Raw genomic sequence first — 13875 nt, 5'->3', positions numbered from 1 at the left:
GGTGGTGTTACGTTGTGTAGTATTGTGTTATGTTGTGTTGTCTAGTATTTAATTCTGTTTTATTGTGTTGTCTTCTGATGTATTGTATTGGGTTATATCATGTTTGTATTTTGTTGTACTGTATACATTATAGCACATTGAAGCATCTAAACACTGCATCCATTTCATTAAAAATCTAAAACTGTTCTCCACTAGCCAGTTTGACCTGGTGAGGTATCCTCAGGCTTGAGCCCATACAATGAGGTATCCTCAGGCTTGAGCCCATACCATGAGGTATCCTCAGGCTTGAGCCCATACAATGAGGTATCCTCAGGCTTTAGCCATACAATGAGGTATCCTCAGGCTTTAGCCATACAATGAGGTATCCTCAGGCTTGAGCCCATACAATGAGGTATCCTCAGGCTTGAGCCCATACAATGAGGTATCCTCAGGCTTGAGCCCATACAATGAGGTATCCTCAGGCTTGAGCTCACACAATGAGGTATCCTCAGGCTTGAGCTCACACAATGAGGTATCCTCAGGCTTTAGCCCGTACAATGAGGTATCCTCAGGCTTGAGCTCACACAATGAGGTATCCTCAGGCTTGAGCCCATACAATGAGGTATCCTCAGGCTTGAGCTCACACAATGAGGTATCCTCAGGCTTGAGCCCATACAATGAGGTATTGTGTTGTAAGGCGTTGTCTCGCAATGTGCCCTGTAATGTACGTGTTGCACGTCGCGTTGTCCTGACTCACTTGTCAAAGATGATCTTGATGGGATATCCAGGTGGAGCTTCGATTACCCACTCACAGTTCAGAGCCTCCTTATAAAGCTCTGGCCAACCAGGGGACAGGATTATACCGCTAGGTGCCTTTAGATCTCCCCCACACGGAGCTGTGGAGGAGAGGAGGGGAGAGGGAGGTGGAGGGGGGAGGACAGGATGAGACAGAGGGGGAAGAGTAGAGAGAAATTGGAGTAGATGAAGGGAGACAAAGGTTAAATGACAGTACATCTCAGTCATAGATGTTCATCCCTTCATCACGGTCTCAGTCATGGATGTTCATCCCTTCATCACAGTCTCAGTCATGGATGTTCATCCCTTCATCACGGTCTCAGACATGGATGTTCATCCCTTCATCACTGTCTCAGTCATGGATGTTCATGAAAACACAGACCAAACGCCCCTTTGATCATCACACAGCAGGACATGACAGGAGTGGAGCTTGTCTGGTGACTAATGTGCCTCTGTCCCTGTTTATGTGACAGGACAGCTGACACAGTAACATGTGCCCCTGGAAATGTAACACAGACCTTTGATCCTCAACTGATGTGTTCAGGCAAACGCCTCCTTACTCGCTCTCCAAACAATCCCTCTGATCTATTCAGCATATGTCTCTTTAATGGACCTGCATACGCCACACACACTTGTACTTTATTATACATAGGAGGGAGTTTTGGGACCAAAATGTATTTCCATTAAAAGTCTTTTTTTTTTAAGCCCCAAATATTACCCTAACATAACCCCTAACTGTTACCTTCACACCCCCAACTTCATAGGCTAACTTCTAAACCCAAACCTCAATAAGGACCCAAACCTTAACCCCAAGACTAAAGAAGTGATTTATGTAAGAGAGGACGGGCAAAATGTTCTTCCTTGTCATAATTTACCAGGGGTTAGTAGACTAGGACATCTGGCTATAGTTTAGTAATATTAAACACACACACACACACACACATAAACGCACAAAGCACCAAAGCGTCGTGGTCATGCATCATTCTCTCATGGTAGTAGTAGATGATTTAATCAGTGTTCCTGTGTGCAGCGAAGGACGTCAGTAAAATACATTACGCCACAACGCTGTTTCCATGATGGATGGTCCCCGTAGAGCCGAGTTCCCACTGGCGGAGAGGGATATGTGTTCTAATAACGCCCACTTTGCATAGCATGAATGCCTGATAGGCCTCTTATAGGGACGGCTAACGTCGCTAGCATCCCATTAGATTTGCACTGACTCAGAGATGGAGACGCCATGCTAGCTAGCTGTAAAGGATATTCAAGGATAAGCACTAACTCTAGCAACGGCTGTGTCTACTCTTAGGATAGGTGCTAGGATACACTACCTTTGATGAAGAATGCTAGTGCTTGCTTGTTGTATCAGATGTATTACAGATGCATTGATATGGGGGCTAGGTAGGCTAGCAATATAAGATGTATTACAGATGCATTGATATGGGGGCTAGGAGGCTAGCAATATAAGATGTATTTCAGATGCATTGATATGGGGGCTAGGAGGCTAGCAATATTAGAGTACAGTTAATCACTCTGATTGAGGCTGAGGATCTTCTAGGAAGGTGTCAGTATTTAGAAGGGGACATTAGCTGCACATTTAATATAGAGACACAGACAGACAGACAGACAGACAGGAAGACAGACAGATTGACATTCAGACTGACAGACATACACAGGAATGGAGATGGTCGGCCCTATGATAGAGAATATACTAGTAACATGGAAACATGGGTGGCAGTCTGAGTTGATATTCCCTTGGACATCATTCCACAGCCCAGACATTCATTCCCCTGGTCTCACCTTCACAGCGAGGTACGGCGTTGTCCCAGACTACGTTTCCATCCTTCAGGATGCACGAGACCGTCTGGGAGCCGTGAGTCTTTACAAAGCCCTCCTCACACAGGAAGGAGATGGAGCTGCCCAGCTGAAGGCTCTCACCAAACCTCTTGCCGTTCACCGGAACCCCTGGGTCGGGACACTCATTGTGGCGGAAAGCTGGGAGGAGAGAGGAGTGAAAGGATCCCTCAGTTTGAAATGTCTTTCTTTAATGTAAGGACAATCACATGATCAGGGAGGACTTGATCCAGGATCATAGTGAATTATCTCCCATGGTCAGAGAGGACTTGATCCAGGATCATAGTGAATTATCTCCCATGGTCAGAGAGGACTTGATCCAGGATCATAATGAATGATCTTCCATGGTCAGGGAGGACTTGATCTAGGATCATAATGAATTATCTCCCATGGTCAGGGAAGACTTGTTCCAGGATTATAGTGAATTATCTCCCAGTGTCAGGGAGGACTTGATCCAGGATCATAATGAATGATCTTCCATGGTCAGGGAGGACTTGATCCAGGATCATAATGAATTATCTCCCATGGTCAGGGAAGACTTGTTCCAGGATCATAGTGAATTATCTCCCAGTGTCAGGGAGGACTTGATCCAGGATCATAGTGAATTATCTCCCATGGTCAGGGAGGACTTGATGCTATATAATAATGACTAAGAATATATGGGTAGGGGAGACGTGACGCCACATCAACACTGCTGAGTTTGTTTAGGGTAATAGGAGCCCGGGGTTGCAATGTGTTATGGGTAGTGAAAAAGAGAACAGGAAAAAATTTAATGTCCTTGAAACTTCTGGAGACACACTGTAGGATCAGGCCAATGTACCCAAAGCTATGCTAATCTATCATAGACATATAATTGCTTGGGCTAACGCTAATCTCCCAAGAGTAATATTTCAATGTTTGAGCTCTTATTAAAAGAAATTCTACCCAGAAAGATTTTCATATAGTTTTATGGTTCTTTGACTTGAAACACGAACAGGGTACTGTGAAAACGACCAGGCCGCCATGACACACTGACAGAGGAGAGACAGATAGATAGATAGAGAGAGAGAGATACAAACATTAATTGATTGACGTTGAGAGACTGAAGTGTAGTAACGAACCCCTAAGCTGGAACAGAAATTTCCCCCAGTGGGGACATGCTAAAACATCACATGGGGACCAAATCTTTCAGGTTTTATCATCTTACCGGAGACTTCAGGTGCCCACACATACACACACAGCAGACCTGGATCTCACACACACACACACACACACATCAACAGTCTTCTCGACACGGCTTTGGCAGCTGCTTAATGAACATGAGTGATAGAACGGGTCCGCCCCCAGAACCCCTGACACCAGAAGCAGGTCTGCAGGGAGCGGAGACGCGCTGCTCGCCAGTTTCAGCCGTCGGCTTCAATTAACTGCTCTTGATGTTCATTCACAAAATTGTTTTTAAATGATGTATCAAGTCCCCAAATTACTGCATTAACGCCTGTGTGTTTCCAGCGTGGCATTCAGCTGGGTTCTACTCCTCTATATCCAGCCTGACTATGATAGACAGGGCAGTGTGTTTCAGACATTCAGCTGGGTTCTACCCCACTATATCCAGCCTGACTATGATAGACAGGGCAGTGTGTTTCAGACATTCAGCTGGGTTCTACCCCACTATATCCAGCCTGACTATGATAGACAGGGCAGTGTGTTTCAGACATTCAGCTGGGTTCTACTCCTCTATATCCAGACTGACTATGATAGACAGGGCAGTGTGTTTCAGACATTCAGCTGGGTTCTACTCCTCTATATCCAGACTGACTATGATAGACAGGGCACTGTGTTTCAGACATTCAGCTGGGTTCTACTCCTCTATATCCAGCCTGACTATGATAGACAGGGCAGTGTGTTTCAGACATTCAGCTGGGTTCTACCCCTCTATATCCAGCCTGACTATGATAGACAGGGCAGTGTGTTTCAGACATTCAGCTGGGTTCTACTCCTCTATATCCAGACTGACTATGATAGACAGGGCAGTGTGTTTCAGACATTCAGCTGGGTTCTACCCCACTATATCCAGCCTGACTATGATAGACAGGGCAGTGTGTTTCAGACATTCAGCTGGGTTCTACTCCTCTATATCCAGACTGACTATGATAGACAGGGCAGTGTGTTTCAGACATTCAGCTGGGTTCTACTCCTCTATATCCAGACTGACTATGATAGACAGGGCACTGTGTTTCAGACATTCAGCTGGGTTCTACTCCTCTATATCCAGCCTGACTATGATAGACAGGGCAGTGTGTTTCAGACATTCAGCTGGGTTCTACCCCTCTATATCCAGACTGACTATGATAGACAGGGCAGTGTGTTTCAGACATTCAGCTGGGTTCTACCCCTCTATATCCAGACTGACTATGATAGACAGGGCAGTGTGTTTCAGACATTCAGCTGGGTTCTACCCCTCTATATCCAGCCTGACTATGATAGACAGGGCAGTGTGTTTCAGACATTCAGCTGGGTTCTACCCCTCTATATCCAGCCTGACTATGATAGACAGGGCAGTGTGTTTCAGACATTCAGCTGGGTTCTACCCCTCTATATCCAGCCTGACTATGATAGACATGGCTGCTTTACTTTTCCTTTGGGGACCAAATGGCACCCAACATAATACAGAATTCACTACCTTAGACCAGGCTCCATATGGCTTTTATAGTGCAGTGTGTAGTGAATAGTGTGTCATTTGTATGCAGGCCAGGAACAAAGTGCATTGTGGGAATGGAGAGGTAACTAGCTGAGAGGGTTGATCAGAATAACTGATAAGCTGGTTACTAAGGTAGCATCCCTGAATGGGAAGTGAGTTTTCATTATTGCATGTTCGTTTATTTACTGAATGCTCAGTTAAACGGTCAATACTGTATATTGCATTGCATCAGATCATGCAATCGATTATTTTATTTTCTTCCAAATTGAGTCTTTGAAGACCATGAACAAAATGGAATACAGGCAAGAGTGTAGACGACAGCACCAGAATCAGTGTCATTAGAAACAGTGACTCCCTCCAGGGTTTCCTGACTCCTTACTGGTGAAGGTGATGTTGAAGCCCCTGTCCGTGTATGTGTGGTCAGTCAGGAACTCCAGGCGGGCCACATGGGCACTGGTGGTGATGGGAGCTGGCAGGACATCACCAGAGAACGTCCCCAAAATGGGGGACTCCGCCTGGAGTGGAGGGGAAGAGACAGACACAGGTAGATGGTGAAGCATTAATACACACCTTCATCCTAACGGACAGTTTAGGTATTTGGGGATGTGAGTGACTGATCAGTGTTCCAGCGTTAAAGAACATCAACAAGCTGAGGCTGAAAATTAAACAGAACAGAAAAACACCATCATGTCAATCAATCTGTTGACGACTGGTGAAACGACTGATCGATGGGCCGAGCAGCTGACTGACTGGATGACTGGCTGACTGACTGGTTCACTCACTGACTGGCTGACTGACTGACTGGCTGGCTGGCTGACTGACAGGATTACTGGATGACTGACTGGCTAACTGACTGGCAGGCTGACTGACTGGCTGGCTGACTGACTGACTGACTGGCTGGCTGACTGACAGGATTACTGGATGACTGACTGGCTAACTGACTGGCTGGCTGACTGACTGGCTGGCTGACAGGTTGACTGACTGGCTGACTGACTGGCTGACTGACTGGTTCACTGACTGGCTAACAGGCTGACTGACAGACTGGCTGACTGGTTGGCTGGCTGACTGGTTGTGTGACTGACTGACTGGTTCACTGACTGGCTGACTGAGACAGAAATGATCCTACCTTGCCGCCATCTTTGACGCTGAGGAAGTCAAACTGTTTCTCCATGCTGAGGTCATTGAAGGCCAGGTTGATGCGGCTCTCTGGCTTGGTGATGATGAGCCAGACACAGTGCATGTTGTTGCCATATTCCTGGGGGTAGTTAGGGGACAGCAGAACGCCAGACGGCTGGGTGAAGTTGAAGAAGCATGAGACTGAAGAGATGAAGGGGGAGATTGGGGAGGAGGGGGTAAACAAGATGGGAAGGCGGGAGGGTAAGACAGAGGGGATAAAGGGAGAGAAAATATACAGATTGTTATAGGTAAACCAGTTCTGTCTTTTTAATGAGTTCAGCTGTAACTTGGCAGGACATGTGACTTGTTACACCTGTTTTCCACATGTAATTATGACAATTTAGTTAAATCCTCTACACGTCTAAACAAACAATTCCATCTGTTGTCTGTAAACAAACCAGTTGCATTACAATCATGGGCATCTGCAGTCCATTTTAAATGTAGGGATTTAGGAAATAATTAATATCAAAAAATATATATAAATAAATATTGAAATAGAGCAGCCAGACTTTATGCAACTGATAACTTCCATCTGGCAACCTGTCTGTTCAATACAAGGGAACCCACCAGCACTGACTCACACCAACACACCAGCACTGACTCACACCAACACACCAGCACTGACTCACACCAACACACCAGCACTGACTCACACCAACACACCAGCACTGACTCACACCAACACACCAGCACTGACTCACACCAACACACCAGCACTGACTCACACCAACACACCAGCACTGACTCTCACCAACACACCAGCACTGACTCACACCAACCCACCAGCACTGACTCACACCAACACGCCAGCACTGACTCTCACCAACACACCAGCACTGACTCTCACCAACATACCAGCACTGACTCTCACCAACCCACCAGCACTGACTCACACCAACACACCAGCACTGACTCACACCAACACACCAGCACTGACTCTCACCAACACACCAGCACTGACTCTCACCAACACACCAGCACTGACTCTCACCAACACACCAGCACTGACTCTCACTAACACACCAGCACTGACTCTCACCAACCCACCAGCACTGACTCTCACCAACCCACCAGCACTGACTCTCACCAACACACCAGCACTGACTCTCACCAACCCACCAGCACTGACTCACACCAACACACCAGCACTGACTCTCACCAACACACCAGCACTGACTCACACCAACACACCTGCACTGACTCACACCAACACACCAGCACTGACTCTCACCAACACACCAGCACTGACTCTCACCAACCTACCAGCACTGACTCTCACCAACCCACCAGCACTGACTCACACCAACACACCAGCACTGACTCTCACCAACACACCAGCACTGACTCACACTAACACACCAGCACTGACTCTCACCAACACACCAGCACTGACTCTCACCAACACACCAGCACTGACTCTCACCAACACACCAGCACTGACTCTCACCAACACAACAGCACTGACTCTCACCAACACAACAGCAATGACTCTCACCAACACACCAGCACTGACTCTCACCAACACAACAGCAATGACTCTCACCAACACACCAGCACTGACTCACACCAACACACCAGCACTGACTCTCACCAACACACCAGCACTGACTCTCACCAACCTACCAGCACTGACTCTCACCAACACACCAGCACTGACTCTCACTAACACACCAGCACTGACTCTCACCAACACACCAGAAGTGATTATTTTCCCTTCTTTCTTCTTTTAATTTAAATCTGAGCCTCAGACGTTCCCTGAGGTCAACTATTAATCATTCCTTTGTTGTTCCTGAACAAACTAATGAGGTTCCCATACATCAACCTGGTGGTGTTCTGGTTCATTTGTATTAGGATGTCAAGGCCAGAATGGAAGCATTGTTCTCAGGGAAGGACACAGCCAGATCAAACTAAACCATTTAGACTGAGCACACTGGTTAACTGTCTCATTCCACAGCCAGAGGGACTGGTGTGTTTGTGGTAGGACTGCCCCCAGGAGCTTTGGATTTATAAATTATAGCACAGCTTATACTGTAAGGTAAAGGTAAAACAAAGACAAAAAAAACTGAAGCAAGTGATTGAGGTTTGTATATAAAGAGATGCATGTAGATGAAGAGATAAAGAGAGGAAAAGAGAGACTGAGCAAGCAATAGAGAAGGAAAAGCCAAATAGAGACAGGTGGTGAGAGGGGTGTGCGGGAGGATGACTAAACCAAGACATCACCAGAGAAGATACCCAGACATACCCTGACAAACAACCCCTAACATACAATACCCTAATACGACTTTCATTAGAGAATTAAGAAGGGGAAAAAACCAGCTCAAAGCAAACAGGAAGTGAAGGTGGCTGTAGACCAGGCCTGATGGGTAATCCTCAGGGGAGGTAGCTCCAAAACACTAAACATACGTAAGTGCTCAATTAAAACAATACATTACTCAGTCCCAATACTTCAGGAGCCTTGCAATAGGGGAACTACTGCAAACAGTGTTGTCATTTCAAAATTGTGAAACAAATTTTTATAGAAATACCCTCAAATTAAATATGTCAATATAAAATGTGCAATCACTGTAATTGTTTTATTTCCAATTTAATTATTTCACTGTCCCAGTATTTACAGAGGTCACTGTATATATGTTGGCACAAATGAATGGCCAATGCATAACATCTATTTAATATTTTCATGTGTTCCACAGGAAAGTTCTTTAGACCGGCCTATTAAGCCTGGGTTGGCCCAAGGCCTGGTTCTTCATTCTGGATGAGGTCAAAGTTATGATAATTGGTTTTCTCAAGAGGTTGCCTTCACACAGGCAGCCCAGTTGTGATCTATTAAATGTTCTTTCGACTTATCAGATCAGCCTTGTTTCCAATAATTAAGCAAAAGATCAGAACTTGGCTGAGTGTGTGAATAGTGGCTTGTCATTTCTGCCAGCTGATGGGCTCCCAAAGCCCTGTGGAACCTCTGTGTAGAAGAGATGTTCCTGTACTCACAGACACAGCTGGGTTTCTTAGCGGACCATTGGTTGTTCTTCTGACACGTGATGTTCTTCTTTCCCACCAGCTCGAAGGCAGGGAGACACTCAAAGTGAAGTCTGTCCCCGTGACGGAACCCAGTGCCTTCCCGCTTGCCATAGGCTGGTACTCCAGGGTCTCCACAGCTGCCCTGGTCGATCTCTGGAAGACAGGTACATTAACCACGATGTTCCAGGTCAACATTAACACCATGAACCACGATGTTCCAGGTCAACATTAACACCATGAACCACGATGTTCCAGGTCAACATTAACACCATGGACCACCCATTCAATGAGACTTTATTATGCAATACATCCATTCAGATGTTTATACTATGTACAGTATAAACCCTATGACATGTACTATATGAGTCTTATATGATGGGATTGAACACTTTGTTGCTGTTGTTCTATTTACACACAGTTCTCTGTGTCTGTGTACTAGTCCAAATGTAATGCATTAGTTGTTCAGATTTGGTAAATGCTTTAAACTGACTCAACCCAGGAAGGTATAGATTGGAATGTGTCCACTGATGAGGCAGTGGACTAAGGGGTGGTAAAACTTCCACCAAATCAACATGTTGGCCAAATCAACAGAGATATCGTTTTAGAAACACACTCTTCTGGCTTTCTCTCAAGTCTCTCTGCATGCATCTTAGCTCTTGCAAACTTTAATCTCCGGATGATTTCTATCTTAGATATTTGTAAAGTAATTGTATACTCTCTTTAACGATTAAATTCCCCTGTCACATTAATTCATTAACTTTTGGGAAATATACAGCCCCTGAAAAAATTAAGAGACCACTGCACCTTTTTCTTTCCTTTCCAAAAAAGTTGAAAAGGAAGGTTTTGAGTGAGGAACAGACGGGTTCAAATTAAGAGACCACTGCAAATTGACGCTTCTGTTCCTCACTCAAAACCTTCCTTTTCAATGTTTTTGGAAAGGAAAGAAAAAGGTTCAGTGGTCACTTAATTTTTTCTGAAGCTGTATATAAGACTTGAAAGAATCCAGGTCTTTCAGCATTCAGCACTAAAAACGTATGCAAACATATCTATGAAACAACATCAATGGGAATCCCCAAAGTACATATTAGTCAATGGGAGTCCCTTGATGCCATATAAGTTAATGGGTGAGATTGTATGCATGTTTGTGTGTGTGTGAGAGATAGAGACTGACAGAGTTAGTGTGTGTGTTCGTGTGTCTGTGATAGACACTGATAGAGTTTGTGTGTGTGTGTGTGTGTGTGTGTGTGTGTGTGTGTGAGATAGAGACGGATATAGTTTGTGTGTGTGATAGAGACTGATAGAGTTTATATGTGTGTGTGTGTGTGTGTGTCTGAAAAAGACTGATAAAGTTTGTGTGTGTGGGTGGGTGGGATGTTATGTAGAGTGCTATCTCATGAAGTATTTAGGGTGAAAATGATGCATGCTGCTCTATACAGGAGATGATGACTCACAGCATTCTGAGAAGTGGGAGACAGAGGGGAGAGACAGTGAGGAGAAACAGAGGGGTGAGACAGAGGGGAGATGGGGGAGAGACAGTGAGGAGATGGGGGAGAGACAGAGGGGAGAAACAGAGGGGTGAGACAGAGGGGAGATGGGGGAGAGACAGAGGGGAGAAACAGAGGGGTGAGACAGAGGGGAGATGGGGGAGAGACAGAGGGGATATAGGGGAGAGACAGAGGGGAGACAGAGGGGAGAGACAGAGAGGAGAGACAGAGGGGAGAGACAGAGGGGAGATGGGGGAGAGACAGAGGGGAGAAACAGAGGGGGGAGACAGAGGGGAGATGGGGGAGAGACAGAGAGGAGATAGGGGAGAGACAGAGAGGAGAGACAGAGGGGAGAGACAGAGAGGAGAGACAAAGGGGAGAGACAGAGGGGAGATGGGGAGGAGACAGAGGTGAGAGACAGAGGGGAGAGAGAGGGTAGAGACAGAGGGGAGATGGGGAGGAGACAGAGGTGAGAGACAGAGGGGAGAGAGAGGGGAGAGACAGAGGGGAGATGGGGAGGAGACAGAGGTGAGACACAGAGGGGAGATGGGGGGGAGACAGAGGGGAGAGACAGAGGGGAGACAGAGGGGAGACAGAGGGGAGAGACAGAGGGGAGAAACAGAAGGGAGACATGGGAGTAACACAGGATAAACTAGATAGAAATAGAAGAGCTGGGAAAAGAAATAGGAGAGCTAGAATAGAGATCTCCATTCTTTGCTTTTTGTCCTATTTTCCTTAGACCTTGTTATCAAAATCCCCTTCAGTACAAAGCAGACAGGCCCCATCCCCCTAAAACAGCAGATATGGAACTCAGACACCGCCAGAGATATAGAAAAACCAAGAAAGAGAGAGACAAAGACTGGAAGAGGCTCTAAACAGACAGTACACAGTGGCAAACTATCTGACCACTGTGACTGATAGAAAACTGAGAAAAGCATTGACTATATACAGACTCGAACACAGCCCGGCCACAGAGACCGGTCATCGCAGACACGTCTGGCAACCCAGAGATGCCAGGTTGTGTTTACTCTGCCCACAGAATGAAATTGAAACCGAAACACACTTTCTCCTAAAGTGTGATAAGTATGCAGACCCGCAGGCAACTTTCTTCCCCCAGTAAGAAGAACGACAGAGAATTGGGAACAGGGACTGAAGTTGAAAAATAACAACACATTTTGGGTGAGAAGAACCATTGTGCCATTTATGGAGCTAAATATGTTGCATCATGCCACACCCATAGGGACACCCAGAACCAATAACAGCCAGACCAAATAACCCTGCATACAATAATATTACACACACATATATATACAGTATCTCACAAAAGTGAGTACACCCCTCACATTTTTATAAATATTTGATTATATCTTTTCATGTGACAACACTGAAGAAATGACTCTTCGTTAAAATGTAATGTAGTAAGTGTACAGCTTGTATAACAGTGTACATTTGCTGTCCCCTCAAAATAACTCAACACACAGGCATTAATGTCTGAAACCCTGGCAACAAAAGTGAGTACATCCCTAAGTGAAAATTTCCAAATTGGGCCCAATTAGCCATTTTCCCTCCCCAGTGTCATGTGACTCATTAGTGTTACAAGGTCTCAGGTGTGAATGGGGAGCAGGTGTGTTCAATTTGGTGTCATCGCTCTCACACACCCTCACACTGGTCACTGGAAGTTCAATATGGCACCTCATGGCAAAGAACTCTCTGAGGATCTGAAAAAAAGAATTGCTGCTCTCCATAAAGATGGCCAAAGCTATAAGAAGATTGCAAAGATCCTGAAACTGAGCTGCAGCACGGTGGCCAAGACCAGACAGTGGTTTAACTCAGAACAGGCCTCGCCATGGTCAACCAAATAAGTTGAGTGCACATGCTCAGCGTCATATCCAGAGGTTGTCTTTGGGAAATAGACGTATGAGTGCTGCCAGCATTGCTGCAGAGGTTGAAGGGGTGGGGGGTCAGCCTGTCAGTGCTCAGACCATACGCCCGCACACTGTATCAAATTGGTCTGCATGGCTGTCGTCCCAGAAGGAAGCCTCTTCTAAAGATGATGCACAAGAAAGCCTGCAAACAGTTTGCTGGAGAAGACTCCGGTGAAGACTGAGGAGAAGACTGAGGAGAAGACTGAGGAGAAGACTGAGGAGAAGACTGAGGAGAAGACTGAGGAGAAGACTGAGGAGAAGACTGAGGAGAAGACTGAGGAGGAGAGCAGTCATCTAAACAGTTGTCCCAGAGTTTATTCCCTAGACACATATATGGGGCACTGGTGACTGGGAGTTTGCATGTCTGAACCCCTGAGCTGACAAAGTGGAGTAACTATGACCAAAGGCGATGTAATCAACCATCTTGGTTTATCATTCTCTATGTCACGGCCTCCACCTTCTTTCTGTTATTTCTCTGCACATACAGCCTGCTCTGTACTAAACAAAGTCAGAACCTCACGTGCACTTTCATGTGCTGCTCCACATTTTGTAATCTATGTGATTCTAGAACCAAACACACACACAACCCGCCAACCCCTCAATCCTTTCATCATCCAATGATTTATGCATCCCTTCCTGGTTTCTGCAGATGGAATCCGGAGAACTCCCAGGGAGGGATCCCTATTGGAGCATCGGTCGGAACAGGAAGAGGGGACAAATGAACCCTCCATTCTGTGAAACAACACTAGACTCTAACTCTAAAAACGCACCAGGGACTTTTGGGAGACAACATACATTACTTAACATATATTTTTCAAATCCATTTGTAGTGTGACTTCTAAGGGGCTTCCTGCCATAACAGTCAGAACTGTTCTGTTGTGGTTAATGCAGCTAGCAGCTGTCTTTCTGCCCCATGTCTGCTTTGTAATAAACACTGTGCCCCGTATTCTTTACTGCCCTTAATTCTCTACAC

At 45.8% G+C, this 13875-nt stretch overlaps 1 protein-coding gene across 1 annotated transcript in view; it reads right to left on the bottom strand.

Annotated features, from left to right (window-relative positions):
- csmd2 (CUB and Sushi multiple domains 2) overlaps positions 1-13875 on the bottom strand; it is a 331743-nt gene that overhangs the window by 139664 nt on the left and 178204 nt on the right. The window contains exons 13-17 of the mRNA XM_029122791.2: positions 9464-9646; positions 6429-6619; positions 5682-5817; positions 2572-2766; positions 737-875 (exon numbers count right to left, since the gene is read on the bottom strand). Of these exons, the coding sequence (XP_028978624.1) occupies positions 737-875; positions 2572-2766; positions 5682-5817; positions 6429-6619; positions 9464-9646 (844 nt within the window). The remainder of the gene's footprint in view (positions 1-736; positions 876-2571; positions 2767-5681; positions 5818-6428; positions 6620-9463; positions 9647-13875) is intronic.

Source organism: Esox lucius, chromosome 10 (genome assembly GCF_011004845.1).
Source record: "Esox lucius isolate fEsoLuc1 chromosome 10, fEsoLuc1.pri, whole genome shotgun sequence".
In the NCBI taxonomy this organism is placed as follows: Eukaryota; Metazoa; Chordata; class Actinopteri; order Esociformes; family Esocidae; genus Esox; species Esox lucius.
Note: the sequence above shows the minus strand (reverse complement) of the source record. Positions and strands in the feature narration are given on the sequence as shown.